Source organism: Typha latifolia, chromosome 8 (genome assembly GCF_019914945.1).
Source record: "Typha latifolia isolate L0001 chromosome 8, TyphaL0001v2, whole genome shotgun sequence".
NCBI classification, from domain to species: Eukaryota; Viridiplantae; Streptophyta; class Magnoliopsida; order Poales; family Typhaceae; genus Typha; species Typha latifolia.
In genome coordinates, this window is record NC_133093.1 from 10,106,501 (window position 1) to 10,120,663 (window position 14,163).

Consider the following 14,163-nt stretch of genomic DNA (forward strand, 5'->3'; position numbering starts at 1 on the left):
TCATCTTTTCACCTCGCCCTCTATATATATTTCTATCTCTCTCAGACTAACTCAAACGTGTTTTAAATAGGGCTCATCATAATTACACATCAAATCAAACCTCTATCTAGCTAGTAGTATCGTATTTTGAAGATAGTTTTGCCATGGCCACATATATTATATATATATATATATATATATATATATATATATATATATATATATATATGTATGTATGTGTAGGCTATCATGGATATATATCCATCTCCCCATGTGCTATGTTCCTGACCAATGGGCGTGGACCCTGGACAATTACAGTACTGTATCCCCTAAAGAAGTTTAGAGTGTTTTGCAATCAACCCCTCCCTCCTGGTCCTGAAATATTTTATAAGTTGCATGCGGCTAGCTAAGAATATTGGATTAAGAGTTGTAAATTATCATTCAAGAATGTTAGCTCCAAGACCATTAGGTCTATACCGATCCAAAACATCACTAAGATTGATTATATAGCGTGCTATATATGCAGTTTGCTAAGTATTCATAGCAGAGCAGGGTGATGAGTTTTCAAGCCCATGAAATGGGCCCATGGGTTCATTTTGAAATGGCATTGTTATGTCTTAACCTTCTGATCTTTATATATATTCTATTCCCACGTCCTTTTCCTCAAACACCCTTCAAAGAAGTGGAGATCTTTTTTGCGTCGTGTGCTGCACCGGGACGGACGGTGACAACGACGCCTCATGTGTTTCCTCGTTGATCAACTAGTTTAGCAGGAGACTTTACACTAAGCACCCTACAGTCTTGTATATATTTTCAAATATATAGAGGCTAGAAGTGGAGGGGTGTGAGTCACTTAATCCTTCAAATATATAGGGTGTTATATGCAAACTACCATTCTAAAGTGGGGATGATGAGGAGCCATCTGGGCATGGCTGTGCTGCGGTCGCTATTCCCGAGATGTAGAGTAGAGAGAGAAAGAAGAGGACAGAGGCGGCAGAGGTGGGGGGGACAGGAGTGAGAAAGGGACGTTTGCATGGACTCACCCGTTCTTTTCGCAGTAATGAGAAAAAAGAGGAAGAGAGAAAGAGAGCTAATAATAGTGTAGGAATTTATCCTTTAGAATTTATTTTCTATATATTAGTTTTCATGTATTCCCTGTTTATGCCTCTTTGGGTAATAGAGTATATACTATATAGTAGCAGCTACTCGTGCTGTAGTTTGTAGTAGTAACAACAAGCTCTGGGATATAACCTATACCTTCACTTACCTTGAGAGTAACATCCTGTCTTTTAGATTATTCGTATTTTTTACTATTGTTTTGCCTAACTGCTTTTAATTTTAGATTATAATTTGTTTTAACTCTATGCCGTTAAGCACGCCTTAACTAACATTACTAAAACACCCTTGAAAAATTGTTGAAGAAGTTTACTTTTGTAATGGTATTTTTTCAGCAAGGTATACAGCGTGCTATGAGAAAATCCCCCCATCTCCATCTCCATATCCATCTCGTTATGGTGGTGTGGAAGATGAAGAGATACCTTTGTCCCCAGAAGTACAAAACCAATACCATAAGATTACAGTGGAAAGGAGTTATGACTTGCATAAAAGACATAGCTAGAGAGAGGGAAAAATAAAAAGAAGAGAGAAGAAAAAAGAGAAAAGCTTTTGGTGATTTGACCTCACACAGCCAGCAGAAGACAGAGATCCTCACTCTCTCTCTCTTACTCTCTCTCTCTCTCTCTCTCTCTCTCTCTCTCTCTCTCTCTCTCTCTCTCTCTCTCTCTCTCTCTCTCTACCCCTCTCTAGTCTCTCCTTTACCAGCTTTGTCGTTTCTTAAGTTCTCCTTCAGCTTTATTTTACTTCTTCCTCAAATCTTTCATGTGGGTTAGTGTAGGTTAGCTTAGTTTGGCTTGCAAACTGTATACAATTCTATCCTCCGCACCACATGGAAGCTAGCCAAGAATTCTCTTCTCGTTTTATTCCTCCCAAACTTGAGCACCTACTTTCCACCATTCTCCTTTCTCCATTTGCACTAAAGCCTGCATTGCATCACTACTCACGTACTCAAGCATGCTTCATTCGGCTTTGGCTTGCTTTGCTTCTTTGGCCTTCCGTATATTTTTTCCTCGGCGTAACACCGCATTAACCGGTCCATGATAAAATTTACGTAAAACACCCTACATTTAAGCGTATTTGCTGTTCTTACAGTGCATTCTTTAAATACACTTTACCGGCCTTGATTATTATGGTTCTAATATTAAACCATAATAAACGCAGAATGGTGGGTGTAAAACGGAAAAATCACTCTATTTTTTTTTATTACTATACCATTATGGTTGATGCTGTTATTGAGCTATGATGCCACACGTGTCGCAATTGCTAACTGGGTATAGAAGTGGTTAATGCCAAAGTGGAGCTACCAGAAGAGATCAGAGATAGAAGATGGAGAGGGAGAGTGACCACTTTAAATGAACTGAACCAAACCTGAGTGGTAGTAGGAGAAGACAAACGCCTTAAATTGAAGTTTTTTTACATAATTGCCATTGAATTTTTTTCAGTATTACAATTACCATCAGACAAATTATATTTTTATTTCATGTCAGACAAAAATTAATTGATAAATAATTTCTAATGTAAACTGAAAACAAGAGGGTTATTTTATTAACTCTAATAATAAATTATTAAGAAAATTTTGTTAAAAATTAATCATAATGATATTTTAAAACCGCATAATTATTTTAGTAGCAATTCTGATATTTTAAAGAATACAGTCACAATTATGATATTTTGAAAGTTTTTAGTTTTAATAGGTAAAAATCTCAGAATTGAAAACCAGTAACTACTCGTAATACGAGAAACACTGCGATTTGTCCTTAGCTCGGTACCGAGTTCATTTCCCTTTGGCTTCCACTCCTTGCACACCCTGCAGACTATATTGTATTATAATCCTACTGGGCGTTCCCTCTTCTGTACTTCTCTTCCAGACTTCTACTAACTCCTCTGCTCTTGTTCTCTATCACTTGCTGTTACTTTTGAAAGCACAAAGCTACGGTGAACTGTGTCACTGTTGGGCAAAAGGAGGAGATGTTACCACTTGGAGACAACTTTCTTTATCTATTATCTCCCTATGTCACTGTCAAAATCTCTATCTTTGTTCATAGCAAACGACAGTGCAAAGTTTATGATAATTTCCAGTGCTTTTAATCACTGCTGGATAAACTGTAAATTGTAAGCGAGAAATAGTAGTAGTGCCTGAGCCCATGGAATGAAGGCCCAACGAAAGCCCATTATAAATGGAAAAGCTTAGCCGACAAAACGATCGTATTATGGAATCATAACAAACCAAGCAAATTGGAATAATATATATTTCACTTTTAATGACTCAAAGGCTTGCCCGAGTTAATTTTTATCTAGTTGCAACTAACTAACTAAATAATATTTTGTTACTTTTGAAAAATAAATACCTATAATTTGGTTAATTGACTTTTCCTCTTACTTTTATCTTAATCTTCAAAAACTTACTAGAGATTATTAAAGTCATTTTATATCTATAATTTAAATTATTTATATAGTAACTGTCTATTAAAATTTTAATTACAAGATTTTTTTAAAATATTATACTAAAAATATAGGAGTTGAATGATAAATATATAGTAGGTGCGAATAATACTAAAGTTAAATCAAGGTTTTAGTCCACGTCCAATTTACGACGTCCGAATTGGATAGGTGATTAGATCTCGTTACACGTGTTCGCGCGCGTACCAGAGAAGAGCCGTTTCCTCCATGGCTTTGCCTCCACTCTAATCCCTCCTCTTCTGTCTCTCAAGTCTCGACCCTTATTCAACCCCCATATCCATGGCTCTCGCTTCGGCTTCTTATCTCTCTACCAACCCACTGAAAATTCTCACTTCCCGTCGCCCTGCTCCACTCTCTCCGCGACTTCCTTCGAGAGTCGTCCTCTGCCAAAGCTCCGGTAAGTCAACTTCCCCATTTGAGGCATTTGGTCGAGCATCTAATGTGCAGCTCTTTGTTGACGCCAAAATTATGTACGGATCCACCAGAACCCAAGAAATGGCGAGCAGTTGTGTCTACTGCGTTGGCCGCCGCCGCCGTCGTCGTCAGCTTCCAAGGCGTCGGGCCGATGCCGGCGATGGCTGATCTCAACAAGTTTGAGGCGGAGATGCGCGGTGAGTTCGGGATAGGTTCCGCCGCGCAATATGGTTCCGCGGATCTCAAGTTTGTACCTTTAAATCTCTTTCTCATTAAATGGTATATAATGTATTGGAGATATTACTCATTAGGTCTGTTTTGTGGGGTCTTTGTGGAGCAGGAAGGCTGTCCATACCAATGAAAACTTCAGGTGATTGCATTCTACGAATCATCATTAATTAATTGAGTATAGTATGAATCTTTGATGAGGTTACTAGAACTAATATTGATGAGCAAGCAGTTAGTTTAGTTGCTCTATTGATACCCGTCATGTACTTGCAAAGGTCATCTGAATTAAAAAAAATTTAGATGATTAGTGATACAAACGGTTGATCACATTTGGGTTTACTTAGTCTGCAAAGATATTATATATTGATAATTAGTTCCTCGCTCACTTGAGAATAATGCTTTGCGAATGGTAGGGGAGATGACCTACCACGTTAGTTACAGCTGATTTTTGATACCAGCTGATGCTTGTGTCATCAGAAAAATTAAGTATATGTTGTCTTGCCATATTGTTCATGTAAATATTTAGGTGTTTCTCTCAGAATCCTGGTAATTGATGCAGACGCGCTAACTTCACGTCTGCTGATATGAGGGAGTCTGATTTCAGTGGTTCCACATTCAATGGTGCTTACCTTGAAAAAGCTGTTGCTTATAGAGCAAATTTTATGGGTAAGACAACCTGCAAGTTTATGATCCTCAACAGAACTGTCTTTCCTACCGATACATTTATTGTGATATTGTGCAGGTGCTGATTTCAGCGATACATTGATGGACCGCATGGTAAATCTTATAAAACCTTATTCATCAAAAGGTGCACGAGTAAAAACTATTTGGTTTTACTGATAATAGATTGTGATTTCAACAAATAAATGCCTCTATATAACTCTGCTGATACTTTAGGTACATGTTATAGTCAGCCTGGAAGGAGTCCCTAGTCGATACAAATTGATGCTAAAGTGAAGCTCAATGTTCTCTGAACTGAAATTAAAAAAAAAACATTGAATGCTACCATAAAATCTTGTTCGCATTCCTTGGTTAGAAATCTGGAGTGTCCAGGAAAAATATATGGGTTTGCTCCTTGTATACTCAAGTTTGAACTTGTAACAATCTAGACCACTGCCTTTCCGTAAGGCTTGCCTGGTGTTGCTGTCACTTTGTTCAAGTAAACTAACCATTTTAAGTTTCTTGAAAATAAAAAGATCCATTACAGAGGACATATGGATTCAGTTCATCTGCAAAGATATAGTGCTTCTATGATCCTACTTCAGGGTCTGAAGCAGTAAGCTTACAAGTTACAACTGTGGCAGAAAGGATAGAGATGATAGGCCATAGAATTTGGAAAACTTTTTTTATGAAAGTAATGCCATGAATCTTGTAAAACATTACAGGTACTTAATGAAGCTAATCTGACAAATGCTGTGCTAGTTCGATCAGTTCTTACACGAAGCGACCTTGGTGGTGCGATCATTGAAGGTGCTGACTTCAGTGATGCTGTCCTGGACTTGTCACAGAAACAGGTGAATTACTGATTAATATGAGACATATTACTTCCAATCACTTATGTGGGGAGCATATACTATCAGGCAATGTCTTCAATATCTTACACAATCTTCCTTAATCTTTATTTTTTTCACTGCTTTTCATGTTAGAATTTGTGAGAAATACAGAGTTTAGGTAGAGGTAGGTTCCATTTGATATGACAAGGAAAGTATACTTTCTGTACTGCTTTTAACTGATAGAATCATTGTGCTAATTATCGAAACATCTGACAGAAAAAACTTACAAAATGAAGTACAAAATACTGTGTCAAGCAATGAACACTATTGGGACAACTGAAATTCCAGACCATAGGTGCTTACCAACTGTGTTAAACAACAATTGTGTTGATCTAACTGATGTTTATGTGCTCAATTATCGTCTATCATTCTCATGACGACTTAAACTCTACGATAGTTTTTTTTTAGCTTTCTATCTTATGAGGCAACAGTCAAATAATACGGTTGTCTATTTTGGTTGCTGCTAGCAAGAGTTCTTAGCTGAGAAATGTGAAAGGACTGCTGAGATACTGCAAATTCAGATCATCTTTTGAAAAGATAGAAAATAATAACTCAAATTATAGCTCCTGCATTTTGGAGAACCTTGGTCTTCGTATGGTGTGTTTCTCATTAGCCTATTTTTAATGTTTTGCAGGCATTATGCAAATATGCAAGTGGAACTAATCCAATTACAGGAGTAAGCACAAGAAAGAGTCTTGGATGTGGTAACAGTCGCAGGAGCGCCTATGGCAGTCCTTCTTCACCTCTTCTGAGTGCACCACCTCCAAAGCTACTGGACCGCGATGGGTTCTGCGACCCCTCGACTGGTATGTGTGATGCGAAGTGAAGGAATAAGTATTGAGGATTGAGCAGGTGCTGTATATAAAAATGAGTATGGACAAAAGAATCAAAAGATTGAAAAGATGCAGCTCTCTAGCCCTTTCTTTGTAAGCCATGTACAGAACTGCACAATTTCGGATGAAGTCAAATACTGACACAATAGTCATAAAGTTACGTATGTATGAGACAACTTTTGGTTCGCCTTTTTTGATATTAATGAATTTTAGTTGAAAGCTTGCCCATTGTTGAGTCAATCTGCAGAACTGGCTCGCGGCGTATATATGTATAGTGTGAACCCCATTAGCATTCAGTCAGCATGCATATCCATAAAAGTATAAGAAATGATTGCATCAGTACTATATTGAGTGTTTTCAATGTGAGACACCATTAGCATTCATCCATAGGGCGAGACCTTGGTCAAAAGGATTGAATATGACGTGCGAGAACCGCAGACAAGTTTGCCAAAGAAAAGTTACTCATAAGAGGATTTTGAAGGACGTAAAAGTTCCCGATTAATGATAGGGGCAACACACCCATTCCTTTCATCAATGAACTTTCGTAGTCAAGTTCAAATGGAAACACTTCAATATGGCGTGGGAGAAGACTTATTGCTATGGCAATTTTTTTGCAAAAATTATCAGCCCTCCACAACCATTAGGATATATTTATAAGTAAATATACCACTACTCGCTACTCGCTAGTGATGCATCATGGGGAATAATCGCCTCACTTCTAAACCATAATAGCATTGCTATACTACTACTCTGAAACAGTTTTACACTGGTGCATCCTCTCTAGAGACAGATCACTCATACAAAGAGCTAAGTATACAATTTGCTTGTCTCGAGAAAAAATGACTCAAACAAACAGCAAAACACAAGTTGCAAGAACCACAACAAAGTTCATCGTTCACACCTGTTCCATTCATGGCAAAGGGAACAATAAACGAGCACCCATAGAGTAGCTGAAATAACCCAGAAGTCAAACCAGTACATTTTCAATACTCCTTGCATACATAGACAGCATCAGTTGGTGTATCCTTTACTCCACGCAAGCTAGAATCATGCAAAAAGAGAGTGAATCAATAGAATCACAGATAGGACTTCAGAATCAATACTATTATGGTAATAATGATAAGGACCTACCAAAACATCAGATTTCACTTTCTATACTCATCTGCTCCATAATACTCATAATCGCGTTCATCATATGCCTCGCCCTCCTCACGTGGTTCAGATCCTCCACGGTTGAGTTGATTCTGATAATCAAGAGTGCCCGCCTTGCTGTATGGCTCATGGTCATAGTATTCATGCTCATGTCGCTTTGAGCGATCAGATTCATGCCCAAGGCTATCAAGGCCATGGCCATGAGTCCCACGCTTGGATCCATCATTCCACTCCTGTCCATTATCAGATTCTACTTGATCAAATTCTCTTGCCTTTACACCAGGCAAATCCCTATCATGCTTTGGTTCAATATCATAGTCAGCATCCTTCTCGTGCATGTGACTGCGGTCTCGTTCATGACTTGCACGCTCATAATCTTTCTCACGCTCCCGGTCCCTATCCCGATGACGGTCATGATCGCGCTCACGTTCTCGGTCTCTATCATAGTTGCGAGACTCACGACCACGGTCTCGCTCCCTGTCCTTATCACGACCACGATCCCGCCCCCGATCTCTCTCCCTCTCTCTCTCTTTGTTCCTTTCACGGTCTCTATGGTGGTGCCTTTCTTCTCTAGTATCACGATCCCTAGTCCTGTCATGCGAACGTTCACGGGACTTTTCACGTTCACGGTCTTTATCTTTCCCTCTTTCACGAGATTTCTCCCGATCCCTACAACAATAATTGGCAAAAACAAGTGCAGCATTATTGTGCAGGTGAACAATAAGTAACTCCTGGCACATAAAATTGAAGAATGAGCCGTCTTAATTTACAAAATGCAATGATAACCATACCGGTCCAGATGACGGTCATCCCTCACCCTAGGCTCCTCTGATCTAGGACGTCCTGATGCAATCTGCTGTTGCTCCCTGGTCCAAAGATTTAAAAAAGTTATACATCAAAATTTCAAAGGAAAAAAATAACTTGATGTCAGACAAAAAAGTTATACAGCAAAATTTCGAAGGAAAAAAAAAAACTTGATGCCAGACAAGTTTCTTGAATTGTAGATCAGTTACAACTAATCATGGAGAACAGCACAATCATGATATTATCGTACAAAACAAGCTAATAATGCTCAGTCGAGGATCGTGTTTATATTTTTCGACCCATGTCCCATCAAAGAATCAAATCAAGAGATGACAAAATGACTCATGAATAAGAAGGTAAATTTTAGATAAAAGAAAAAAAAAATCAAGAGATCAAGTAGCCAATTTTATTTCAATATCTAGGATCTAGAAGGCATATATTCAAATAAACAGAGATTGACATATGAAACGTTTTTTGAAGGGGTTAAGCTGAAGTAGCAGCTTCAGCACAAGGTGATTCTTGTACCTGCCAGAGTATTTTGGATCAATTTCTTCGCCTCCTATCCTGCTTGATCCAAGTCCACCGCCCAATCTTCTAGGTCGCCAATTTGGCACAGTTCTACCGCGCTCTACATCCACAAGTACCCGTTTATTATCCACCTTCCTCCCATCAGCTTGCTTGTAGGCAGCTGCACAGAATTACGAATCAGATTATAATGCCACCATCAGCAGCTTTTTGAAAACAATATTTCAAAATGTGAAACACACTCTTCATATCCCGTGTATGCATGTATTCAATGAAGGCATATCCTCTAGGCTTATTTGACACCTTGTCAGTAATGAGCCGAACCTGAAAAGCACAGAAATATTGATTGGTAAATCAATATCAATTGTCAAGTAAAGTTTATTGTTAGAAAGAGCTGAACTACTGTTTACAGGATTTCTATATTCAATCTTATTCTTAGTGATAAATCCTAAATGCACGACAGACAGGCACATGCCTAACCAGCCGTGCTAACCTTTTGAGATGTAGAGCTTCACCGCTTGGATCAGATCCCAGCACATCAACTGAATTGGCAGAAAAAATTGTCTGTGGCTGATTTGCCAGGTGTTGAATAGTACATTTACCAGACCCCTTACCAGGGAAGTTTCAAATAGAAAGGGTATACTATAGATTAAGGAAATACCAAGATGTCTTCTGGATTGCAGATAAATTTTCAACCCAAAAAGAAATGAAAACTGCACAAGGGTTAGAGATAGATAAAGTAAAGGGCAAGGAAGAAGCTAAGAATACTCCTGAAGTGTGCCGATGCAGCACGCCAGTCCAACAGATTGAAGGGATAAAGTGGGACAGATTTTATCTTTAAGACTTGGAGAGCATATTTATAAGCATCATGCATTACCGTTATTCTCATCCATAAGGATATGTCTCACCTGTTGCAGCACTAAAATTGATAACAGCTAAAGAAAAGAGAGCGAGGGCAACTACAGTTACCAGTACCTAATTGCCCAATGGATTGTCATACATCAGTCCTTAATTAATGGAATCCTGCCTCCATATAAGCTATCTTTCTCCAAAAGGTCTTAATCTTCCAACTGTGACAACATTCTTTAAGCCCGTACCAATTCAGGTAATACAGGACCAGCTAACGAGTAAAGACATTTATCTCAGAACATTGAAACTCATCCAGGACAGAATTTGTACTTACACAGCATGCCGAATATCTTTAAGTGAAGCAAAAATGATCCATATTCCTCAATTTTTCTCTCAAATAACCAAAATTAGTTGTAAAAGAAAATCAAGAGCACACAGCCACACATACAACCAAATTTACCTGGAACACATGCAATCTGTTTGCAAACAAGTCTTCGGACCATAAATGATTTCTATTGGTCACTGACACATTAGAACAACTTACCAAAACAACCGAGAAACAGGGAATTATGGAAATATACCTGCCAAGATTTCCTATTATCATTTACCTGGAAAATTTCCTGATCTCCTGAATGAGCTTATATTGGATACGGAAGACCAAAGGGACATCTATCAAAGGAGACGGAAGTGCAACAAGCTGATGCCATTGTCAAAAAGCATGACGTGCTAACACCCCAGCTCTAATGATTCAAGATAGGTAACCTCCTCTTTTCTTTAAGTCAAAAGATATGAATGTAAAATTTAGGCCCCCTTTCAAGATTAGAGTTTTTCAAGGATGGTCACTACTCCCAAAACTATATGCAAAATACAGCTTTGCATCACAAAGTCAAGAAAGTACAGATAAAATAGACCTGAGATATTATTTGATTCCTAGACTTTCTGGTAAAAACTAAGGAAAAGAGAAAACTCTAGACAGGATAAGAAAAAAAAAAGAATCTCCCTAAAACACATTGCAGATATACTTTGTTCACTAGATTAAGATCCTTTTTAGTTTGCAAAAAAAAAATTATAAAATTATCTCTAGTCCTAAATACCAAGACATCCAGAACTACCATAGGACAAAAGCTAAAGAGCACAAGGTGGAAAGTAGAAACCCTTCTTTTTTCAGTTTTACCAGCTAAGTACAGCTTTTCCAGTTAGAATGACTGAACTCCTTACCAAAGAGGAATAACTCGACCTGCCATCGAGATTTCTTTTGTACACTTACCCTTTTGATAGGCCCATAAGCTTCAAACTCCCTTTTAATTCTGTGCTCAGATGTCTCATAATTCTGCAAGTAGTTAACAACATTAATGAGCACAGTAGTTTTACACATATTCAAAAAGTCAAGTGCTGACAGAAAAAGACATACAAGCCTTGCCACAAATAGTGTCTTGTATGGATCACCAGTAACATTGGGATCATTTTGAGGATCATCTGCAGAAAAGAAGTGTACTTAGTTTACAAAACAAAGATTGTGAGACAATATGACAAGTTCACAAATGAAGAAACATACATTTCTGAAGATCCTCAGCAGCCTTTGCTGCACCTTTCTCAAGCCGAAGCTTGCGGATTCTAGCTTTTTTTTGTTCCTGTAATAATAATAATTTAGAATTGTGTACTTATAGATAACTTAATAAGTGCATCCTGCAACAAACATGTTCTTTATTGGCTTTGCATGTGCACGCTGAACTCCCTAGAAGTGTATACTGCAACTAGGATAATCGTACAACAAAATATAGCTAGGTTTCAGCACATATAACAGATTGAATAAGAGTTTTGCAAAGCAGGATAAGATTTAAATCTAAATAAACCAATCAGATGGGCTCCCAAATATTATAACCTTACAAAAGTAAGGTACTTTTAGAAAATGCCAGTGAAAAATTATCCAATAATTTTCCAACATAATGTGCAACTATTATTCTGAAATAAATAACCCAAAGCAAAAGGAAGGTGTCGTATGTATGATTGTACAAAGTTAGGTGAAAAAGCACATAAAAGGCAGGTAAAAAACTAAAAGCTTTTAGTACTTGATGAGGATTGGTGGTTCAAACAAAAAACAAATGCTATTAAAGGAAAGTAATTGGATTTAAATTAATATACTACTAAGATGATAAGTGGAGATAAGTTGGAAAAGACAATAATCAAGGAAATGGCCCTTCATAAAGGTAAATGTGGAAACAGATAAATTGGGACATATAACCTTGTTGCTTTTTCCTCATGTTTGAAAGTATGTTCTGAGTGCTTCTTGAGACATCTCTACTGAAACATAATAATATAGCTTTCGAAGAATAATAGGCCATCAGTCATATTAAGGCTTCTACAAAGAAAGTAAAGAAAGATCGTTCCTAATAATTATATATACATAATATAGAACGAGTCTAGAATTGTGTGGATGCATATAAAATACTTGAAAACCGTTACATGTGCAAAATTTATGAAATAGAAAAAAAAAATCAAACAAGAATGTAAAACAAAAAGGCTCTGCAATCCAAAATAGAAAACAATATTTCAAGTGGATAGAACAATACTCGTGTTTCAACTTCTTGAACAGGCGGAGCATACTCCGGATCTCCAGCCTCTGCAAACTTGGACACAAATTGAGCCATCCCTGCAAACAAGAGCAGATTCAAACTCCCAGAACGCCAATCATCCTTACAACAAAAAAAGAAAGCATCAATAATAAGGTAAAATTTATTACCAGTATATGCAGGCATCTTCCTCTTCTCCAAAGGAGGCTTATACTCCAACGGAGGTCGGGGTTCAAACAGCTTCAGGAGATTGGTAGTAAGACCAGTAGGGTGACTCTGCCCAATCTGCAACACATCAAATAAATACAAGCTCAACAACTGAAGAACGTCAAAGAAATAGAGTTCCAATTCCTTAATCTAATAATGCAAACTCCAATCTATTTAACACCAAAAATAAAACAAATCAAGATCAAGTAAGCCATCCAAATGGATCTGCAACATCTCAATGATCTAATACAGAAAGATCCAGTCCAAGAGAAATGGATATGGTTATAATCTTGAAGCAAAGATCAAAGAAAACCCGATCGTGGCACTGAGTAAACGATCTTTTCGATAGGGGAAGACGAAATTAGGGTTTAAGAGAAGGGAGAGGAGAGCGAGATACCAGTTTGAGCTGGAGAACGTTGGCTCGGTTTTGGGCTTTGGTGCGGGCCTGGACGGCAGCGTCCGCGTTGCGCATCATGGCGTTATTGAAGTCTCCCATGGCGAGGGGACGGAGGAAGCGAAGAGGGTTTGCTATGGAAGAAGAAAAGAAGAGGGGATGAGAAGAATGTTATATTAGGGCATCCTTCTCTTTCTTGGGCTTTCGCGCCTTTTGGGAGCCCAAAGATTGACCCGCCTATCAACATAAAGCCTCAACATACTTTGCAAGATAATTCCACTTTATAATTTCCTTATTCGCGAATATAGACCAAAATACTTGCTATTTACAAATAAAAGACTAATTTGCATTTGCATTTGCATTGTACTCATATTATGAATAACACATATATTTATATAAGATTTTTTTTTTTTGCAACGCATCAATTTATGTATGCGATACACGCCATTTATGAATACTGCATATTTTTGTGAACGCCAATTATCCATATATATTTGTATAGACCCAGTGTAGGCATATGCAAAATAAGATTGTAAATAGATTTTGTTTGGACGAGCATATGCATTTTGGTCCATATGTTGTAACGTGGATATCAAATAAAATTAATTTGCAAACCATTTATGTTTGCTGTAGGAGTGAAACGATGATATTTCATACCAATGTTCTGTCATAAAGAAGAAGAAAAAATATTGCTAGCGGGAGCGTGCACACAAAAAACTCCCTAGAGTTACTTATACTAAGTTTTAGAGTACGAGCTTTCATTTTGCTTGAGATTAGGGCTTCAATTTTAGGATTAAAAATTTTCATTTAAGGTTTAGGGTTTTAGGATTTTGGAATTAGGGTTTAGGGCTTAGAGTCTGAGGTTTAGAGTTTAGAGTTTTGGGGGGATTTAAGTTTTAGGGTTTATGATTTACGATTTAGGATATTTAGGTTTTGGGTTTAAAGTTTATAATTTAATGTTAAGGGTTTAGGGGATGTAACAATGATCTATTGTAGGCATCTTTATTTTTCTTGGGCTTTTGCGCCTTTCGTAGCCTAAAGTAATCCTTTGCAACAAAATAAAGCATCAATCTTTTGCA

General features: G+C 37.6%; 2 protein-coding genes across 3 annotated transcripts; one reads left to right on the plus strand and one right to left on the minus strand.

Moving 5' to 3' along the window:
* The first annotated feature begins 3,673 nt into the window (after positions 1-3,673).
* LOC140793229 (thylakoid lumenal protein TL20.3, chloroplastic) lies at positions 3,674-6,811 on the plus strand. 2 transcript variants are annotated; one of them, XM_073144596.1, is made up of 7 exons: positions 3,674-3,952; positions 4,041-4,215; positions 4,310-4,339; positions 4,757-4,863; positions 4,940-4,974; positions 5,583-5,711; positions 6,385-6,811. In XM_073144596.1, exons 1-7 carry the CDS (start codon positions 3,835-3,837, stop codon positions 6,574-6,576), a joined length of 786 nt encoding a protein of 261 aa, XP_073000697.1. In that variant the 5' UTR covers positions 3,674-3,834; the 3' UTR covers positions 6,577-6,811. The 2 variants fall into 2 exon arrangements, with proteins under 2 accessions (XP_073000697.1, XP_073000698.1); XM_073144597.1 differs by having other exon boundaries at positions 3,712-3,952; positions 4,041-4,166; positions 4,281-4,339.
* Positions 6,812-7,299: 488 nt separating this feature from the next.
* Positions 7,300-13,296, minus strand: LOC140794285 (U1 small nuclear ribonucleoprotein 70 kDa). Its single transcript, XM_073146253.1, has 11 exons — positions 13,088-13,296; positions 12,654-12,768; positions 12,484-12,563; positions 11,469-11,544; positions 11,325-11,389; positions 11,181-11,243; positions 9,307-9,388; positions 9,065-9,227; positions 8,527-8,601; positions 7,715-8,404; positions 7,300-7,624 (listed from the first exon to the last, which is right to left on the minus strand). Exons 1-10 carry the CDS (start codon positions 13,184-13,186, stop codon positions 7,729-7,731), a joined length of 1,494 nt encoding a protein of 497 aa, XP_073002354.1. The 5' UTR covers positions 13,187-13,296; the 3' UTR covers positions 7,300-7,624; positions 7,715-7,728.
* Positions 13,297-14,163: the final 867 nt, after the last annotated feature.

Bases quoted from the DNA above. Each gene is read 5' to 3' on its own strand.
- LOC140793229 (XM_073144596.1), top strand. From the start codon at position 3,835: ATGGCTCTCGCTTCGGCTTCTTATCTCTCTACCAACCCACTGAAAATT. The intron at 4,864-4,939 runs GTAAGACAACCT...GATATTGTGCAG, and splicing joins TTATAGAGCAAATTTTATGG to GTGCTGATTTCAGCGATACA. The intron at 5,712-6,384 runs GTGAATTACTGA...AATGTTTTGCAG, and splicing joins TGGACTTGTCACAGAAACAG to GCATTATGCAAATATGCAAG.
- LOC140794285 (XM_073146253.1), bottom strand. From the start codon at position 13,186: ATGGGAGACTTCAATAACGCCATGATGCGCAACGCGGACGCTGCCGTC. The intron at 11,244-11,324 runs GTATGTCTTTTT...AACTACTTGCAG, and splicing joins CACTATTTGTGGCAAGGCTT to AATTATGAGACATCTGAGCA. The intron at 9,389-11,180 runs GTAAGTGTACAA...TGTGCTTTTCAG, and splicing joins CTTATGGGCCTATCAAAAGG to GTTCGGCTCATTACTGACAA.